Here is a 16,956-nt window from a genome sequence, read left to right as displayed (position 1 = left end):
GGAATTTGTTGGAAGTTTGGTAGGTATGTCAAAAGGATGAGGAAAGTCTTTTTCTAAACTCAATTCGTTTATATCTGGAGACCCCAGGATTCTAGAGGTCCTTATGAGGTGCTTTGTGCCCCAACACATCCCCTTAAAACTATAGAAATGCTAGGGATGGGGTGGAGCTCCAGGGTGTGACCTAGAATGGGGAGGGGGGCTAAGCTGGCTTAACCTGGAAAAATTGGAAGAAATGCTTACAAGTTTCCGGGCAGAGGCTGTGGCCAAGATAGCTCTGAACTTGGATTCAGATTCTGGCTGTGCCAGTAACTGTGTGATTCAAGCATGTTTAACTTCTCTATTTATTTCTCTCTAGATATGTGTTCTTATCTATAATATGGGCAGATCGAACTGGATTTCATTCATTCATTCCTACAGCCATTCACATTAATTGCCAGTCACCGTGCTTTAATACGAAAGTATAAAAATAAACATTATACAGTCCCTGCTTCTGAGAAGCTGTCAGTTGAGTGGAAGAGACAGATGTTACTGATAATTATAAAATCATGTGAAAAGTACCATAATGAATGTACAAAGTGCTGCTGGAACACACAGAAGGAGGGATGGGTTGTACCAGGAATAGACATAAAGTTGCAAGAGAGAAGGCAATATCTAAATTATTGCCTTGCCTAACAAGGTATACTAAGCCATAGACCAAGTATAAAAGCCTGGATGTATGGAAATGCCTGGTATGTTGGGGGAATTTAAATGTTTAGCTATGGCTAGAACATGCCATGTGTGCAGGCTATAAGAGTTGCAGAAGCTGAAAAAGTGGGTTTAGGCTCAGCTGTAAACAATATTTTATGACAATTCCTGTTATTCCTTTGGCTGTGAAGACACACTGAAAATTTTAAATAGGAAATTTGGATTGCACAAATTTGTTTTCAGTACATCAGTCTGGCAGTAGATGGCTTGAAGACCACAGAAAAATGGAAGCACAGAGGTGAGTTCTGAGGATGCTGTTAATGCAGGAAAGAAGTGATAAGGGACTGAATTTTAAAGTGGCAATAGTGATAAAAATGGACATATTCGAAATATAGTTGAGATACAGAAGCAACAGGATTTAGCAACTGATGGAGAGAGGCAAATGAGGGGGGACATGGGTGTCAGCATGGTGTGTAATGGTGTGAGGGTTTTAGCCTGAGTGTCCCACTGAAGGACTATGGGTTAATTGAGATGGTGACACGGAGAGGCAGGAGGTTCAGGATGGGAGAGATTAATTTCATTTTGGATGGGAAGGTTTTAAGAACTTCAATATGCAGATCTGAGCATGTTGAGATATTGCCGTTTGAATAAGTAGTTGGAGACCTGCTGTCCTTGTCTGGAGGTCAAGGAAAAGAGAAATATCTAGGATTCCTTGGAGTGTCAGGGGTTAGTAATACCTTAGGTGGAATAAAGTCCTCCAAGGAGGGCTTCTGACAGGACAAGAGAAAAAGAACCAAAATAAAATACCAGGGAACATAGAATTTAGGTTTGTAATTTACTGATGAGACCTTTTGTCCTCAAGGCAGACTCAGTCTTCTCTAGCTTCTGTCCAGGCCATGTTGAGAGCTACTAGGAGGGGCTACTTTCATGCTTCTTCTAACACTGCCTTACTGGTTAGGCTTGTGTCTAAATCCTCTTCATCTATCAGGTAACATCTGTCCACCCTTTCTTTTTTTTTTTTTTTTTTTTTAAATTTTTTTTTTCAACGTTTATTTATTTTGGGGACAGAGAGAGACAGAGCATGAACGGGGGAGGGGCGGAGAGAGAGGGAGACACAGAATCGGAAACAGGCTCCAGGCTCTGAGCCATCAGCCCAGAGACCGACGCGGGGCTCGAACTCACGGACCGCGAGATCGTGACCTGGCTGAAGTCGGACGCTTAACCGACTGCGCCACCCAGGCGCCCCTTCTTTTTTTTTTTTTTTTTTTTTTTAATTTTTTTTTTTTGTCCACCCTTTCTTTAAGAGCAATCAGGATTATGGGGCGCCTGGGTGGCTCAGTCGGTTGGGCGTCCGACTTCAGCTCAGGTCACAATCTCGCGGTCCGTGAGTTCGAGCCCCGCGTCGGGCTCTGGGCTGATGGCTCAGAGCCTGGAGCCTTCTTCCGATTCTGTGTCTCCCTCTCTCTCTGCCCCTCCCCCGTTCATGCTCTGTCTCTCTCTGTCTCAAAAATAAATAAACGTTAAAAAAAATTAAAAAACAAAAGGAGTGATCAGAATTACACCTGCCTTTCTTTGATGGTATGTTAATTTGAATTCTCCTAGAAGCAGGCCCCACCGGTGATGAGATGCACAACAGATTTGTCAGGGGAAACACCTATAGAAGATAAACGTTTGGGGAGAGGTAGGCCAGAGAAGGCTGGGAGAGCCTTCAGACTATGATGGAGGTGTGACCCCTGTGAAAGAAAGTGGGGGTGGGGGGGAGGAGAATTGGGTGGCAAGCACCTCAGAATACAGCACAGTTTCAGGAAAGACTCAGCCAGGCTGATAGGCAGTTTTCAAACCAAAATTGCCAACTGGAGGTATCCCACATCTGAGGAATAGGCTTTCCTGCATACCTCCACCACGCCTACTTAGCCATTTGCTAGGAGGAGCCTGCAGGAAGTGCGGCCATAGTGGAGCAGCAGCCGGGCCCCTGTGCCGGAAAGCCTCCCTGCAGGAGGAGAATCTGAGTGGCACATTTCACTACCACCTCGCATGCCCTCAGTGACTCAGTAACATTTCTTCCTTAATGTGCTACTGGTGGTTATTGTCCAAATTAGTTAAAACTCAGGCTTGTACCATTATTAGTTATTTCATTTGTGTCCACCCAAGTAGATTATAAAACTTTCTTTAAATAGCAGTGAGAAGCACTAAGTTTTTACCTCAGAAGGCATCTAAGTATTAATTCTAATAAAACTTGTTTTCTTTTCATTACATGAATTTGTCTGATAGTAGTAAACAGTGGGAGCTTTGACTAAGGAAATTGGCATGGGGGGCGGTTAAGAGAGAATATGATTTGGATGAGGAGTTCCACAGGTATCATAAGGAAGGGGGCAGAGCTAGAGCATGTGAAGTAGACACACCCACTGGAGGAAAGCAGACACTGGGGTCTAGGCACCTCTGTTTGATGAAATGAAGTCCTTGTAGGCACACAGAACACAGTATCCAGAGAACATGGTGGAAGGGGCGAGTCTAGAGCAAGAACTATCATGGGGTGAAGTCCAGCAAGATGTGATGGATAAGAATTGAAGTAGACATCACTGCAACTCCTTTTTTTCTTTTTTCTTTTTTTTTTTGAGAACTATGCTTTCTACCCACAGAGGCAGTTTTCATACACCGTGACACATCTTCTTAACTTTGGTTAATTGTTTGAGAAGAAACACCCATCCCAAGCTGACCCCCTTCTTAGAATTTGGAGTTGGGGTTCAGTAAATCTAATTAGTTGAACTTTCCCTAAACTAAGCTGATATGTTCAAAACAGGGCTCTTGGAAACCGTTGGGGCCATCATATATGCTAGGAAGTAAGGAGAACTGGCTTGCAGAAAGAATGAGTCAGGCACTGGGAGAAGAGCTGAGGTAAGAGGCAGTGTGACTCCAGAGACAGGGAGGGAGGCTAGGAGAATAGTTGCCTGGACTCCTGAGGAATTTCCATTCCTGGACCTAATCCTGAGCCCCATCCCTTGAGTTCTGAGATAACTTTCCAACCCTAGAGTAAATTCTCAGTTTTGCTTAATCCAGTTTGAAAGAGTTTCTTTTAGTAGCAGCCAAACAATATTGACTGAGACAGCATTTTGGCAGATATGCTGAAGACACAAATAGGAAATTCGGAAGTGCACGATGTGCTGACATGCAACCAGGCAAGGGGTTAGCATTAGGAAAACTGGGAAGTGTAGCCCTGGGAGGAGGGGCCCAGACAAGGCAGCTCTTCGTCCAGTAGGAACCTGGTGACCGAACGAGTTATCAAGTCAGGGCCTGAGCATGAAGGATCTGATCATAGGAAGGAACTAAGCTGTAGGGTAGAGCCTTCATCACAGCACTGAGGCAGAAGTTGGTTATTGGGAATCAGGCAGAAGGTCAGAGGCTAACTGAGACTTTCTGATCTAATGAGGATGAAATTTATGCATGCATTTAGTAAGAATTATTGGGTATCTATTACATTCTGGGGAGTTTTGTGTATTAACAGACCTCGTTGGAGGGGGTCAGTGTACTAGGGGGTAGAGCCAGCCTGGTGGTGGAGACCCCACTGATACCTGCTGTGAGGAAAAACATCTGAGAGGACAGAATCCAGCAGGGAGCTGGGCAGCACATGATGTGGAGTAGATGATAGGTTCTTAAAGTCTGGAGCATTCTAGGGCAAAACACACCTGAAAGAAGCTGAAACTGAAAACTCAGAAAGTAACTTCTTTCAAAGGGCAGCAGAAGAGTGATTCAGAAAGGAAGATAAGAAGATGTCAGGCACACAGCTTGTCTATTTGTCAGTTTCTCCTAGGACTCTGGTGGCAGCTAAGGAACCCATAGAAAATACCTCTTGTGGCTCTTTAGGCCGGATGAACCATTTCATCACACACCTGCTCTACTTTACCAAAGTTAAAAATTTCGGAATTTGCAAGGCTATAAACTCCAGTCTTTTTCCTAATTCAATCCAGGCTTACCAGATAAGCAAGACTAGATTCCTTTAATATAATTCAGCTCAATCCCTGATTTAACCTTGAACCCTGACCTCCTTGGAAGAAGAGATATAGTAAGAAAACAGGAAAAGTTAGAAAGAAGAAAAATTAAGAAATGCTTTATAAGTACTTATATTGGGGTAGAATTAGGTCCAACATGTAATCTCCTATGACTTCCTTCTTTATCTCTCACCTGTAATTTTGAATATCTTGTAATTACAGATATTACTTTTCATCAAGACCTCAAAAGCATTTTTCCAGAAGATATCAGGGACTTCTCATATATTACCTTTACTTACCCTAGACAAGATGTACTGAAAACTAACCTTGACAATAACAAATGAAGGAACATACAATTGGCTCCAGTTTCTTTTCTCTTAATCACATTTCTAGTGTTGTTGACCATAGTGTTAAGTAAAGTCAAGGGGCCCCTGGGTGACTCAGTGTCTGACTCTTGATTTCTGCTCAAGTCATGGTCTCACAGTTGGTGGAATCAAGTCCTGCATCGGGCTCTGTGCTGACAGCGTGGAGCCTACTTGGGATTCTCTCTCTACCTCTGTCTCTCTCTGCTCCTCCCCTGCTCATATGTGCATGCTCTCTAACACACACACACACACACACACACACACACACACACACACAGCATCAAAAGATCTGGAGCTGAGTCAGCAATTTCTGCTTAGCCTCTGATTGGCCTGATGGGGTGCAAATTATTTAACATCCCTAAGCCTTCATTTCCTCACCCATAAAATGGAGTAATAACACAGGCTTTAATACCTTTCTGGGTGATTTTACAGGCCACTGCAAATGGTATAAACACCAATGGAAAATAGGCAGCTTCTTTAATAAATTAGCAGGTCCTTTAATAAATCAGCATCGTAGAGCAAAGAATCTATACCAGAACCCAATTTTTCTCCTTACTGGCTCTGTGGCTTTGGGCAATTCATTTGAGTTCCAAATCTTGTTTTTTTCAATTATAAAAGAAGTATGATAATATTTCTGTTTAATGTTTTTTTATGAAGATTATAATGACACATATACTAAAGTATAAAGAATATATTAATGACTATAATTTTTAATACTGTCTCAGAATAGAATAATGAGATTTTGGTGAAGGATAATCTCAAGGCCAAACACATGTGAATTGATTTTTTTCTTGTTATAAAAGTATTAATATAATTTTACCTTAGGATGTCTTTATCCAATCCTTTCAAGAATATTTTTCACAGAAAATCATTGTGATTTCTTTGGCAGTGACAAATTTAAACAAGACATAATCACTTAAAAATAAAACATGGAATTCATTTACATACCAAAAATAAATGAGTGTGTCCTTAAAGCAAAGATCCTGTGTGTGTGTGTGTGTGTGTGTGTGTTAATGAAGTCTTTTAGAAGACAAAAATGGTATGGTCCATTTGTATTCATAATTTATCGGTTTAATACTCTCTTGAATTAAGAGAAAGATGGCTTGTGTATATAAAGTTCTAATAAAAGAGTTTAGTTAAGCAAATATGATTCAGTTTTATATTGAGATTGTTACCACTCAAAGGAGTTACTTTTCTGCATTTTTTAAAAATAAGATTATTCTACAGTATACTTGTTAAATTCTAATGTTCTTTAACCTTTTATTTCCTTGCAAGATAATAGTTGGAGAAACTGCTGTGTTTTGCCTACAACTAGCCACACGGGACTTTGAAAACCAGGAGAAAACTATTTTAACTGGAGATTGTTGCTATATAAACCCACTGGTGCGGCGAACTGTACGATTTCTGGGTATGTGTTCATTGAATTATTTTTATTGTTGCCGAAACCATGTTTATGTATAAGCTAACCCTTAAAATGATCAGCATTTTAGCCCTATGCAAATATTGGATTATATTTTATTTGAAATGTTTCAGTTTGATTTTAAAAATAATATTGCATATGACGTTCTCTCATATTGTATGACTCTACTTCAGGTGTCATTTCCATATTATTTTAAAGAAAAAAGAACACCACACTTGGATGTTTTCATATTCTTTAAGAAACTAAAAATTATATAATTAAAAGAAATTATTTACTGGGCTTAGGAAACTTCAGAAACAATGCTTAAAGAGAAATGATAATCTAGTCATATTGCTGAGCATCATGAAAGACAAGAAAAATAGATTGGCAAATAAAAGATATGTTGGGTAGCGCGCCTGGGTGGATCAGTCAGTTAGTGTCCGACTTTTGATTTCAGCTCAGGTCATGTTCTCCCAGTTGTGAGACTGAGCCCTGCCTCAGGCTCCATGCTGAATGTGGAGCCTGCTTGGGATTCTCTCTCTTTCCCTCTGTCTCAAAATAAATACATAAACCTAAGAAAGACACCTTGGTGCTCCTGGGTGATTCAGTTGGTTGGTTACGTGTCCATCTTTGGCTCAGGTCGTGATCTCACGGTTGGTGAGTTGGAGTTCGAGCCCCGCATGCATCTCTCTGCTTTCAGTATAGTTTCTGCTTTGGATCTCTCTCCTTCTCTCTCTCTCTCTGCACCACGCTCCCTCACCGCCCCCCCCTCCACACATGCACTCTCTCTCTCTCAAAAATAAAAAATAAACATTAAAAAAATAATAAGAAAACATACGTTGTATTTTTAATTACCATGTGTAGCTCTCCATGTTGCATTACCTCTGAGCTTTTTTTTTTAAATGTCAACAAAAATGCACTGGTGATTTTATTAGAGGGAAAGATTTATTATCACTATATTGGACACCTGAAACTAACATAACATTGTATGTTAACTATACTGGGGTTAAAGTTAAAAAAATATAAAAAAAATTAAAAAGCATTTATTGATGATGTTAACCTTCAGTCTGAAATTCTAGCACTAATACATATAAGTATTGATAAGTTATTGCAGATCATTTCAATTCAGTAGAAATTTTGCCAAGACAAATTTTTAACTGACACAGTAAAGTTTAATATAAATTATTATTTCTTGTATTTATCAGGTTAAAAAGTATTTCTGTATATACTATACTAGATAAAGTTTAAGATAAATTCTGATCTGTATTTAGATTAAGATTAAGGATAGTGTGCCCTTCAATATACTTCTCATAGCAGTGGGATCAAGATGAAGACTTTGGAGATATTATGCACAGATAAGCAAAGCTATATATAATCCTACTTAAAGACTAATCAAATGTCATCATGCCTATGAATCTCTCTAAAGATGGGAGGTTTTCATATCTAAGACTGTTCTTTTTATTGCCATAAAGTTATACATCTCCAGAGCCCTCATTTATACTAAGTGATAACTTTTCTATGAAACTTTACAGTTATTTTTTTTGCATGCATCAATACTATGTTCTTGACTCGTTTATCTTTGCATGAGAGACATTTAATAACAAAATAAGCAATAATATACTCCAAACTAAAAATGATGAAATTGACACTGTCCAAAATACTGTTAAAGCAAATTTTATTATCCCTACTTAAGTAAATATTTTTCAGCATTTGCACACATATTACTAAGGAATATATACAGTAAAGCATATTTGAAAGACTGTACACAGTAAAGCATGATTTAAATCTCTGTATGTTTCTTATTATATGATTTTATGAAATATTTAGGATTGCTTTATTTGTTTCTTTTCCCTTGTTCATTATGATTTGGATGTTTCCAGTTTGTTATAATGGGAAGTTTATAAGCAAAATATTACTGCATCATAGGGCATCATTCTTTTTTTTTTTTTCAACGTTTATTTATTTTTGGGACAGAGAGAGACAGAGCATGAACAGGGGAGGGGCAGAGAGAGAGGGAGACACAGAATCGGAAACAGGCTCCAGGCTCTGAGCCATCAGCCCAGAGCCCGACGCGGGGCTCGAACTCACGGACCGCGAGACCGTGACCTGAGCTGAAGTCGGACGCTTAACCGACTGCGCCACCCAGGCGCCCCATCATTCTTTTTTTTAAGTATGATTTGATTTGATTTGATTTGATTTATTTTTATAGAGAGAGCATGAGCAGGGGAGAGAGGGAGAGAGAGAGAGAGAGAGAGAGAGAGAGAGAGAGAGAGAGAGAAAGAGAGAGAGAATCTTAAGCAGGTCCCACGCTTAACATAGAGCCTGATGTGGGGCTCAATCCCACAACCTTGTGATCATGACCTGAGCTGAAATTAAAAATCAGCGGCTCAACCAACTGAACCACCCAGGTGCCCCAGGGCATTGTTCTTTGTACAAATTTTATTCTGGCGATCAGCACAGTGGATACTCTCATGGGATCTCACTTTAAAGTATCTTTATAGTCAACTACAATACTGGTCTTGGGCCTGATGCACTGAATATTTTAATTCAAAAGCACATTTGGGAACTTTGCAAGCATGAAGAGACATTTCCATATCTGTATCAAATACTTTTCTCTACTTTAAACAGGAAAACTTTCCTTTAAACAGGAAAACAGCAGATAAAGAGAATGGTTTGGTTAAATAAAATGAGTACATCTTAGCCTAGATTCCAAGGGAGTAGAGATGAAGACTTACCATTTAGATTTCCATGCTGGGCCATGATGGTTGGAAGGAGAGTTTATGTGCATTAACATTTTATTGAATTCCATTTTCTTTCATTTCTCTGCTTCTCCTAAATTTCTTCTTTTGCTAACATTTACTTGTATGACTCATGAAATGCTGGGAAGATGTAAAGAAAAAGCTTTTTATTATTTGCTTTTAGAATTTTTAGACAAAGGGAGAACTAAGGTCTTGTCTCATTGCCATTTGTATACACATAGAGTTTGCTATGTGCACATTTGTGTGCATGAGCCTTTTATAATCTTATATAATATTTCAAAAATTAAAAGGATAGCCATGCATCTGATACTGGAAAATTATTTGATCCTGCACAACTTTCCTGGTGACTTCCTACACAACAGCCCATGATTATGTAAAGATTTAGCAAACAAACAATCCTGAAATGTAGAACTAAGAAGAAAGCTGTCTGATTATTATAATAGAACTATATGGCTTTTTAATAAGTGAACTGTTTGGGAAATAGTCTTTTGGTATAATTTTAAAATACCTGATGGAATTTTATTTCCCCAAATTATAAAAGAATAAATCTCTTCACATTGGTACCACATCCTCAAAGGCTGTAGCTGTAAGTTTAATTGAAAACGATGCCAAGGAATGTATTTTGCCTATGCTACCTGAGGAGAAAAATAAGTTTTGGTTCTAATGACCAATGGCATTGAATGTGGAATATTTTTTAATTTGAATAAATTGTCAAGTTCTCACAAAAGGGGACAAAAATTCTGTAGATACTTAATTTTATACCTTCAGATAACCAAAGCAAATAAATTTTAATGCTGTGAAGATAATTGAAAAATTATAATTTTGTTTGCATTATTATTTACTAAATTGCCCAAAATTTGATAAACTAAATTCCAACCATAAAAGAGAAGGTGGGACTAAGTTACTAGCTGTTAAGTGGCTTTTTAAGATGTTTTTGTGAAAGCAGTGTAGAGATTAATCTGAAACATTCTTCTTTACTTAAGATTATCCATGACATTTAAATGAAAACTAATGGTGTTGGATTTTACTGCGAAATGGCATCTCCAGCAGAGTTAATATCAGTCCGAATGGGTTTAAGAGGCATAATCAAAGGGAGACAACTGCTTTGCTTTATGTTTGTAAGGTGCGAAATATTTTCAAAATAGGGAAAAATAAAGATTGCTAACATTAGTTGAAGGTGAGAGACTGAGCCCTCTCCAGAGAAACGTGTCTCCTTTTTAAAAATCACATTATCCAAACACAGTGTTAGAATATATCTTCTTCTTTTATCTTATAAACCTGCCATGCATAAAACTGTAGCCAGTGGTAGACAGCTCAATATGTTAAATAATTTAGCTCTCCCACCACTCCAGAAAGCAAAGAACTGGAGAGAAGTGGAAGTGGAGGGAACCATATGTTTGTAAGTGTATTTTATAGTTTCTAAAATATTTCCATGTTGGTTTATTGTAAACTGAAATACAAAAACAAAACAAAACAGAAACAAAAACAAAACCCCAAAGAGTTAAAATGGTTTGTTTTCTTCCTCAGGTATTTATACATTTGGGCTATTTGCTACAGATATCTTTGTAAATGCTGGGCAAGTAGTTACCGGGAATCTGGCTCCACATTTTCTTGCCCTGTGTAAGCCCAACTATACAGCACTTGGATGTCAGCAGTATACACAGTTCATCAGCGGGGAAGAGGCCTGCACAGGCAACCCAGATCTCATCATGAGAGCAAGGAAAACGTTTCCATCCAAAGAAGCGGCTCTCAGTGTCTATGCAGCTATGTATCTGACAGTAAGTAAGGATTATTAACCAGTCTTAGTCTGTCCTTCTGTTAATTCTCCCAATGAAGAAATTATTTTTCTCTGACATAATGGAAGTCACATTAACAGCTTTCTGTAGGCCATTTAATTTATTTTTAATAATAGCTGTTTGTACTGTGGATAAAATTAAGTCAGTTGACTCTCATGAGATTATGTGTGGGTAGTGGTTGCATTAAAAAATATAGCCATTAGCATTTCTATTTGAGAATATGTTTGTCTTTATGTTAAATAGGGTTTAATGGAAACAAATTTGTCCCATAGCAGTCCCCATAATCTTGCAATAGCCCAATTAAGAAAACTACCCAGGCCTCTCAGCTGCCTACTCAAGCTCTAATATTCTCTGGTGGTGGTGGGGAAGGGAGCACTCTTTTTTTAGAAAGATTTTTTTGTTTCACTATTGGTAACTATATCATCATAATATCTCAACCAGTGTTTTAATATTTTCTCACAGAACTAGCCAAAATGTCCTTATAAATTATTTTTTCCTTTATTCTTGAGTCTTTGCCCTCATTTTAGTAGTGAGAGCCAGGCCCCTGGTGTAGCTATCCGGGACCTCTAGGTGGAAGTAAGTGGTGATGGTCGAGTGCTTTACTGAGACGCAGGAGCAGAAACAAGGGGAACCTTGGCAGGTAGCTCTTGGCCCCTGCATTCCTGCCATCAGCCTTTTCTTCCATCACCATGATCTGCCTTGCAGCTATGGAGCTGGGCTCCAGAAAGCGTGCTCTGTAGGCTTTTCCACGGCTACAGTATGAGGTTCAGAGAATTTAAATGCCTTCTGGGGTTCTCCTTTCTAATGGTGCCCATAGCTACTTTCTTCTGATTTTAGCTCATTGACAGGAGGTCACAAACAAAATTTGAAACCAAATTTTATCACTGCTAATGACTTGAAAAAACTCAGACTTATTTTTACCCTCAAAGAGGTATTTGATTATGGAAATATCTCTGATATTCTTAATGCAATCATGTCTGCTTATCTCTAAAAACAAACAAAGAGCCAAGCAGTAAAATACCCCATGACACCTCTACTTGAGATCAGAAATAAAATTACTAAATAAGCAACAATTTAGGAGGGGAAATTTAGCATTGTACATAACATTCGCAGTGGCAGGGTAATTTTGGAGGCCATGAATGTATGCATTTTAACATCTCTAAAGTTTTCAGGCCAAGCTAATTCTATCTCTCACAGCCTGGACTTTTTAAAAAATCCCATCAAACAGGATTTTATAGAGTAAAAGATCAAATCCCATCCTATCCATTTTCTCTTCCACTGTCTTCTGACTTCTGTACAGTTTTTTAGTTACAACTCCCTTTTTCCCCTCTCGGTGTGCTCCCAACTCCATTCCTTTAATTTCCCCTGATTTCTTTATTCCATCAGCTTTACTTTCTGTTTCCCATTCTTAGGTACTTCTAGACTTGATATGAAATCTGTTAATCCATGCATATTCTTTCCTATGCTAACCTGCTTGATGACATGTTACACCTCTTTTAGAATATGAAGCATTCAGCCTTAAAATGCAGATTTAAAACTTGAGTGAATCAGAAGTCAGAAAATACTTTTCATTCATTGTCATCACGTCTAAATCTGACACTGGTATTTGTATCTGAGTATGAATTGCAAATGTACCTGCATATACATATGTGATCAAACCAATGACTTGAGACAAATTCTAGAATACTCTCTGAATCCAAACAAATCCTGTTACATTATTTTAGCACTTAATAGATGGTAGATTTTGCTGTATAAGCAGCATTTGCAAATGGTGGCAAATGTGCTAGTATTGTAAATACTTGATCTTTTTGTTCTGCCAAAATTGTGTTTTCAAAGGCATTGCTTTTAGGACAAGGCATTATCTTTTTAAGTACTGGCGAAATCTTAATATCTTACCTTGCCTCTAGTCAGCTGGCATGTATTTTAGCAACTTCTTGGATATATATATATATACACACACACACACACACACACACATACATACATATACATATATATAATAGATACATAATTATCTGTATATTATATAATTATTATTATTATAGAAAATATTCATTGAGAATTTGTTATGTGTCAAGCACCAAGTGCTTCACTTTTACTAATTCATTTAATGTATTACTAATTCTTACTGATGTCTTAAAATTTATTCTTTATTTATTGGAACTACTATTTAGGTAATGATTGATTATTGGTACTAATTTTTTGAATCCTCATAAAAACTCCTTGAAGTATGTGGCATTATTATGCCCATTTTATAGATGAGGACACTCAGAAAGTGAAGTAACTTGTCCAGATCCATAGAACCACACATTTTCCTGGCTACAATGATTCCGAGTATTCCAGAGAAGGAATCACTGAATCATACTAGCCCTAACGTATGCATGATCAGCTGAATTTCCTCCTGCTGCCACATAATCTCAGCATCCATCAAGGTTATGTTTGAGGGTTCAGATGGTAGATATGTTTAGAGAAAAAAACATTTAACAACACTGCAACTCTTGGAAACCTTCTAACATTAAAACGTGGTTCAGACTAAAAGTCAGGATTCCTACTTGTAATTACATTGAAGGGTACCTCTGTATTTTTAACAATAGATTCTGTTCTCTACTAACTCCTTTTCTCTCTTCCCTACACCCATTTATGAGTATGTGAGTGTGGGTGGCTGCCATGGCAACTCTGAATATAACTCCTGCTGCAAATGTAGGCATTACAGTCAGGTTTTGCTGTTATATTTGATCCCATATACATATATATTTCTTCCCAGTTTCACTAGAGACACCTTGGGAAAACTTTATAATAGAAGTGTCGGGGTATTTTGAGCTAATACAGTCTCGTGAAATGCTTGCCAGAATTTTGATGAGTAGGTATATAGGAGAAAATAGCCATATAATCAGTATTTTCTGTGGAAACAGGCTTAAATTGCTGTATTTAGATATATGTTTGTTTAATGTTGTGTAAGTGTGATAAACATATGTACATACATAATAAAAATAAATAAGCCATATTATGAAGTATATGAATAAGAACTGAGAAATATTTTTCTGATGTTTCTCTTTGTGGATTAGTAAATAAAATTAAGGAACTTGAAGTCTCCTTTAGCATTTGACTTTAATTAAGGCTTTTGGGGATAATTTGATAACAGAGTTGTTCTCTTTTGCTTTACTGAGAACTTTCAGGGAAAAAAATCCCTATGCCTATTTTTGCAAATGTTGTTGGTTTCCCAGGAAAACATTCTGAAGGTTATTTAACCCTCAACCATTACATTTATAATTCAGTGTTAAGTCACATTAGAATAATATTTAAATAAAGCGAGCAGTTTTTCTAATTGTAAAATGAACTTCAAAGTTGAGAATGAGAAACAGTGTTTCATGACTCTCCAGTTGATCTTATAAATCAGTGACAGGAAGACATAAAATGATCTCTTTAGGTTACTTCCAATTATGACCTTATATTGACTCTCTGAAAAAAGAAAGAAAGAAAGAAAGAAAGAAAGAAAGAAAGAAAGAAAGAAAGAAAGAAAAAAAGGAAAGTAAGAAAATGAAGAAGGGAAGAGAGAGAGGAAGAGAGGGAGGAAGAAAGAAAGAAGAAAGGAAAGGAAAGAGGGAAGAAAGAAAGAGGGAGGGAGGGAGGAAGGAAGGAAGGAAGGAAGAAAGGAAGGAAGGAAGGAAGGAAGGAAGGGGTCAGCTACACTTGTTGGCCTGTTATTATTTTTGGTTGTGAACAAACCACCCTTCAAAACAAGAATTTGCTGTCCTCAGGATTCTGTGGGTTTTACTGGTCCTTAGAACCTTGCTTCTCTCATGTGTTGTGTTCAGCTAGGGATAGATGGGGCTGGGACAGCTCAATAGCTGGTCCTCTCTCATTCTCAAGAGATTTTCTCTGAGAGAATCTGAGAGCAGCCTTCCAAGAGAGCAGAGACCTGAGCTACAGGGCACCTTGAAGCTTATGCTCCAAAACTTGTTCACCATCCCCATCTCTGAACTCTGTTGGTCCAAGCAAATCCACAAGGCCAGCCCAGATTGATGGGAGCAGAGAAACAGACTCCACCTATAAATGGGAGGCGCAGTACAATCAGACGGTAAAGAAGTTGATGTACTAGGAAAAGAGGAATTTGTGGATATTAAACAGCTCAGTGCAGTCTTTTCCCAGAATATTAGTGGAAAGCTCTGAAGTATCATTACCCCCCCACCTTGTTGGTGTCCAGTCTTTGGCATCTACATGCTCTTGCTGCCCACACAGCCACCTTTTATAATAATCTCATGAGGTCGCATGTGCACATGGGCTGCCACAGGCTGCCAAGATGAGGGTTAAATAAACACTGGTATCTGTTTGCCCTTCGTTTAGTAATATTTTACCTAATCTGTGTAGGGGCATGAACAGCTCCTCAGTGTGGGTACAGGAATTTGGGGGATGCATGGCGGTTTTCCTGCAGCCTTTGATTTCATGAGACTGGTCAGGGATTGTGTTTGAAGGCGAAACATCAAAGTGGGTGGAAGGTAAAGCTCTGGGCTGCCCTCATGTATTTGCCTTCAGTGACTGATGAGATCTGGCTGCTATCAGAAGGCCATTCCTCTAAATCTTCCCTGCTCAGAAGTAATTTAACGCTGAAGTGTGTACGATCCCTGTGCTCTAGATTTCAAATGAGCAAATCTGTGGTCTACTAGATAATATATTAAAAGGTATTTAGTGGGCACTCGCTCATAAAGTGACTGCTATACTATTAACTGTGACTACTGTTGCCGGGACCACTGGTATTAATCGATGGACAATTTTTTCCTGTCAGCCTTCAACCAAGTGTCATAGGGGATGGGGAGGTTACTAAAGACATCTGCAAAGTACCCATTTAGTTCCAATGTTTTCGTTACCATGGCCCCCTTTTATAATTTACCTTCTTCTACCACACTCCTCTATGAACTTTATATTTCTAAATCTTCTGTCTAATATGATGCTTTCCCATCTCAACTTAGGCCCAGATATTATTTTAAAAAAATTTTTAATGTTTATTTTTGAGAGAGAAAGAGGGAATGCGAACAGAGGAGGGGCAGAGATAGAGGCAGACACAGAATGCAAAACAGGCTCCAGGCTCTGAGCTGTCAGCCCAGAGCTGGATGCGGGGCCGAACTCACCAACCGTGAGATCATGACCTGAGCCAAGGTCAGACGCCTAACTAACTGAGCCACTCATGCACGCGTAGGCCTAGATATTAAACAGTGGCCCATGATAAAAAAAATATGTAATAATGCTGTTTTGAAATTGTACACATACAATTATTAAAATGGCACACATACAGCTATTAAATATAAAGCAGTAAATGATTAAAGACGCCTGGATACTCTGCATCTTTACCTTAGTTTTATCTGGCTTCTGTAAGTGCCACTATAACTGGGTATTCTGGGATTGACTCATCACTTTATAATGGTTTCTGGTTCCCCAGTCACATCCCAGAAGTTCCTGTGTCTTCCACAATGTATCAGAACCAGTAAGCAGCATGAGATCACCATTGCTGCCAACTGACTTAATACAGTTCCGGCCAACAGCAAAGAGTACTGACATTTTAGTTAGTGCCTGTGGGTGGGCTTCTTGTGGGTAAATATACTATTCTATTAAGCTCTTAGAAATATTGAAAAGTATGTCATAGAATTCCGTTAATATGTCTGGGGCTTCCTAGGTGTTCACCAACTCCAGGTTCGAGATTTCTGGCAGCACTAGCACATTCTATTTAGGAAAACAGGACTTACTCATAAAGGACAATATAAGACAGAGTCAGCCCTGTGTTATGACTTTTGTAGGCCCTAGGCACTTGTGTTTTCAGGACCTCCTCTGCCATTGAAAATATGTATATGCTTTACAGCCTCATTGCTATAAAAACAAATTAATAAATAACATATATTAAATATTTTCTTCAACCTGAATGTTCACTTTTCCTTCTGATTTTAAAGGAAATTAAAACAGTTTTTTTGGTCCCTA

At 38.4% G+C, this 16,956-nt stretch overlaps 1 protein-coding gene across 2 annotated transcripts in view; it reads left to right on the top strand.

The window, feature by feature from the left end:
- Positions 1–16,956, top strand: part of PLPPR5 (phospholipid phosphatase related 5) — a 127,398-nt gene that overhangs the window by 37,785 nt on the left and 72,657 nt on the right. For both annotated transcript variants that reach the window (XM_043575648.1, XM_043575649.1), the window contains exons 2-3: positions 6,311–6,443; positions 10,721–10,971. In XM_043575648.1, coding sequence (XP_043431583.1) covers positions 6,311–6,443; positions 10,721–10,971 — 384 coding nt within the window. The remainder of the gene's footprint in view (positions 1–6,310; positions 6,444–10,720; positions 10,972–16,956) is intronic.

Source organism: Prionailurus bengalensis, chromosome C1 (assembly GCF_016509475.1).
Source record: "Prionailurus bengalensis isolate Pbe53 chromosome C1, Fcat_Pben_1.1_paternal_pri, whole genome shotgun sequence".
Lineage (NCBI taxonomy): Eukaryota > Metazoa > Chordata > Mammalia > Carnivora > Felidae > Prionailurus > Prionailurus bengalensis.
Note: the sequence above shows the minus strand (reverse complement) of the source record. Positions and strands in the feature narration are given on the sequence as shown.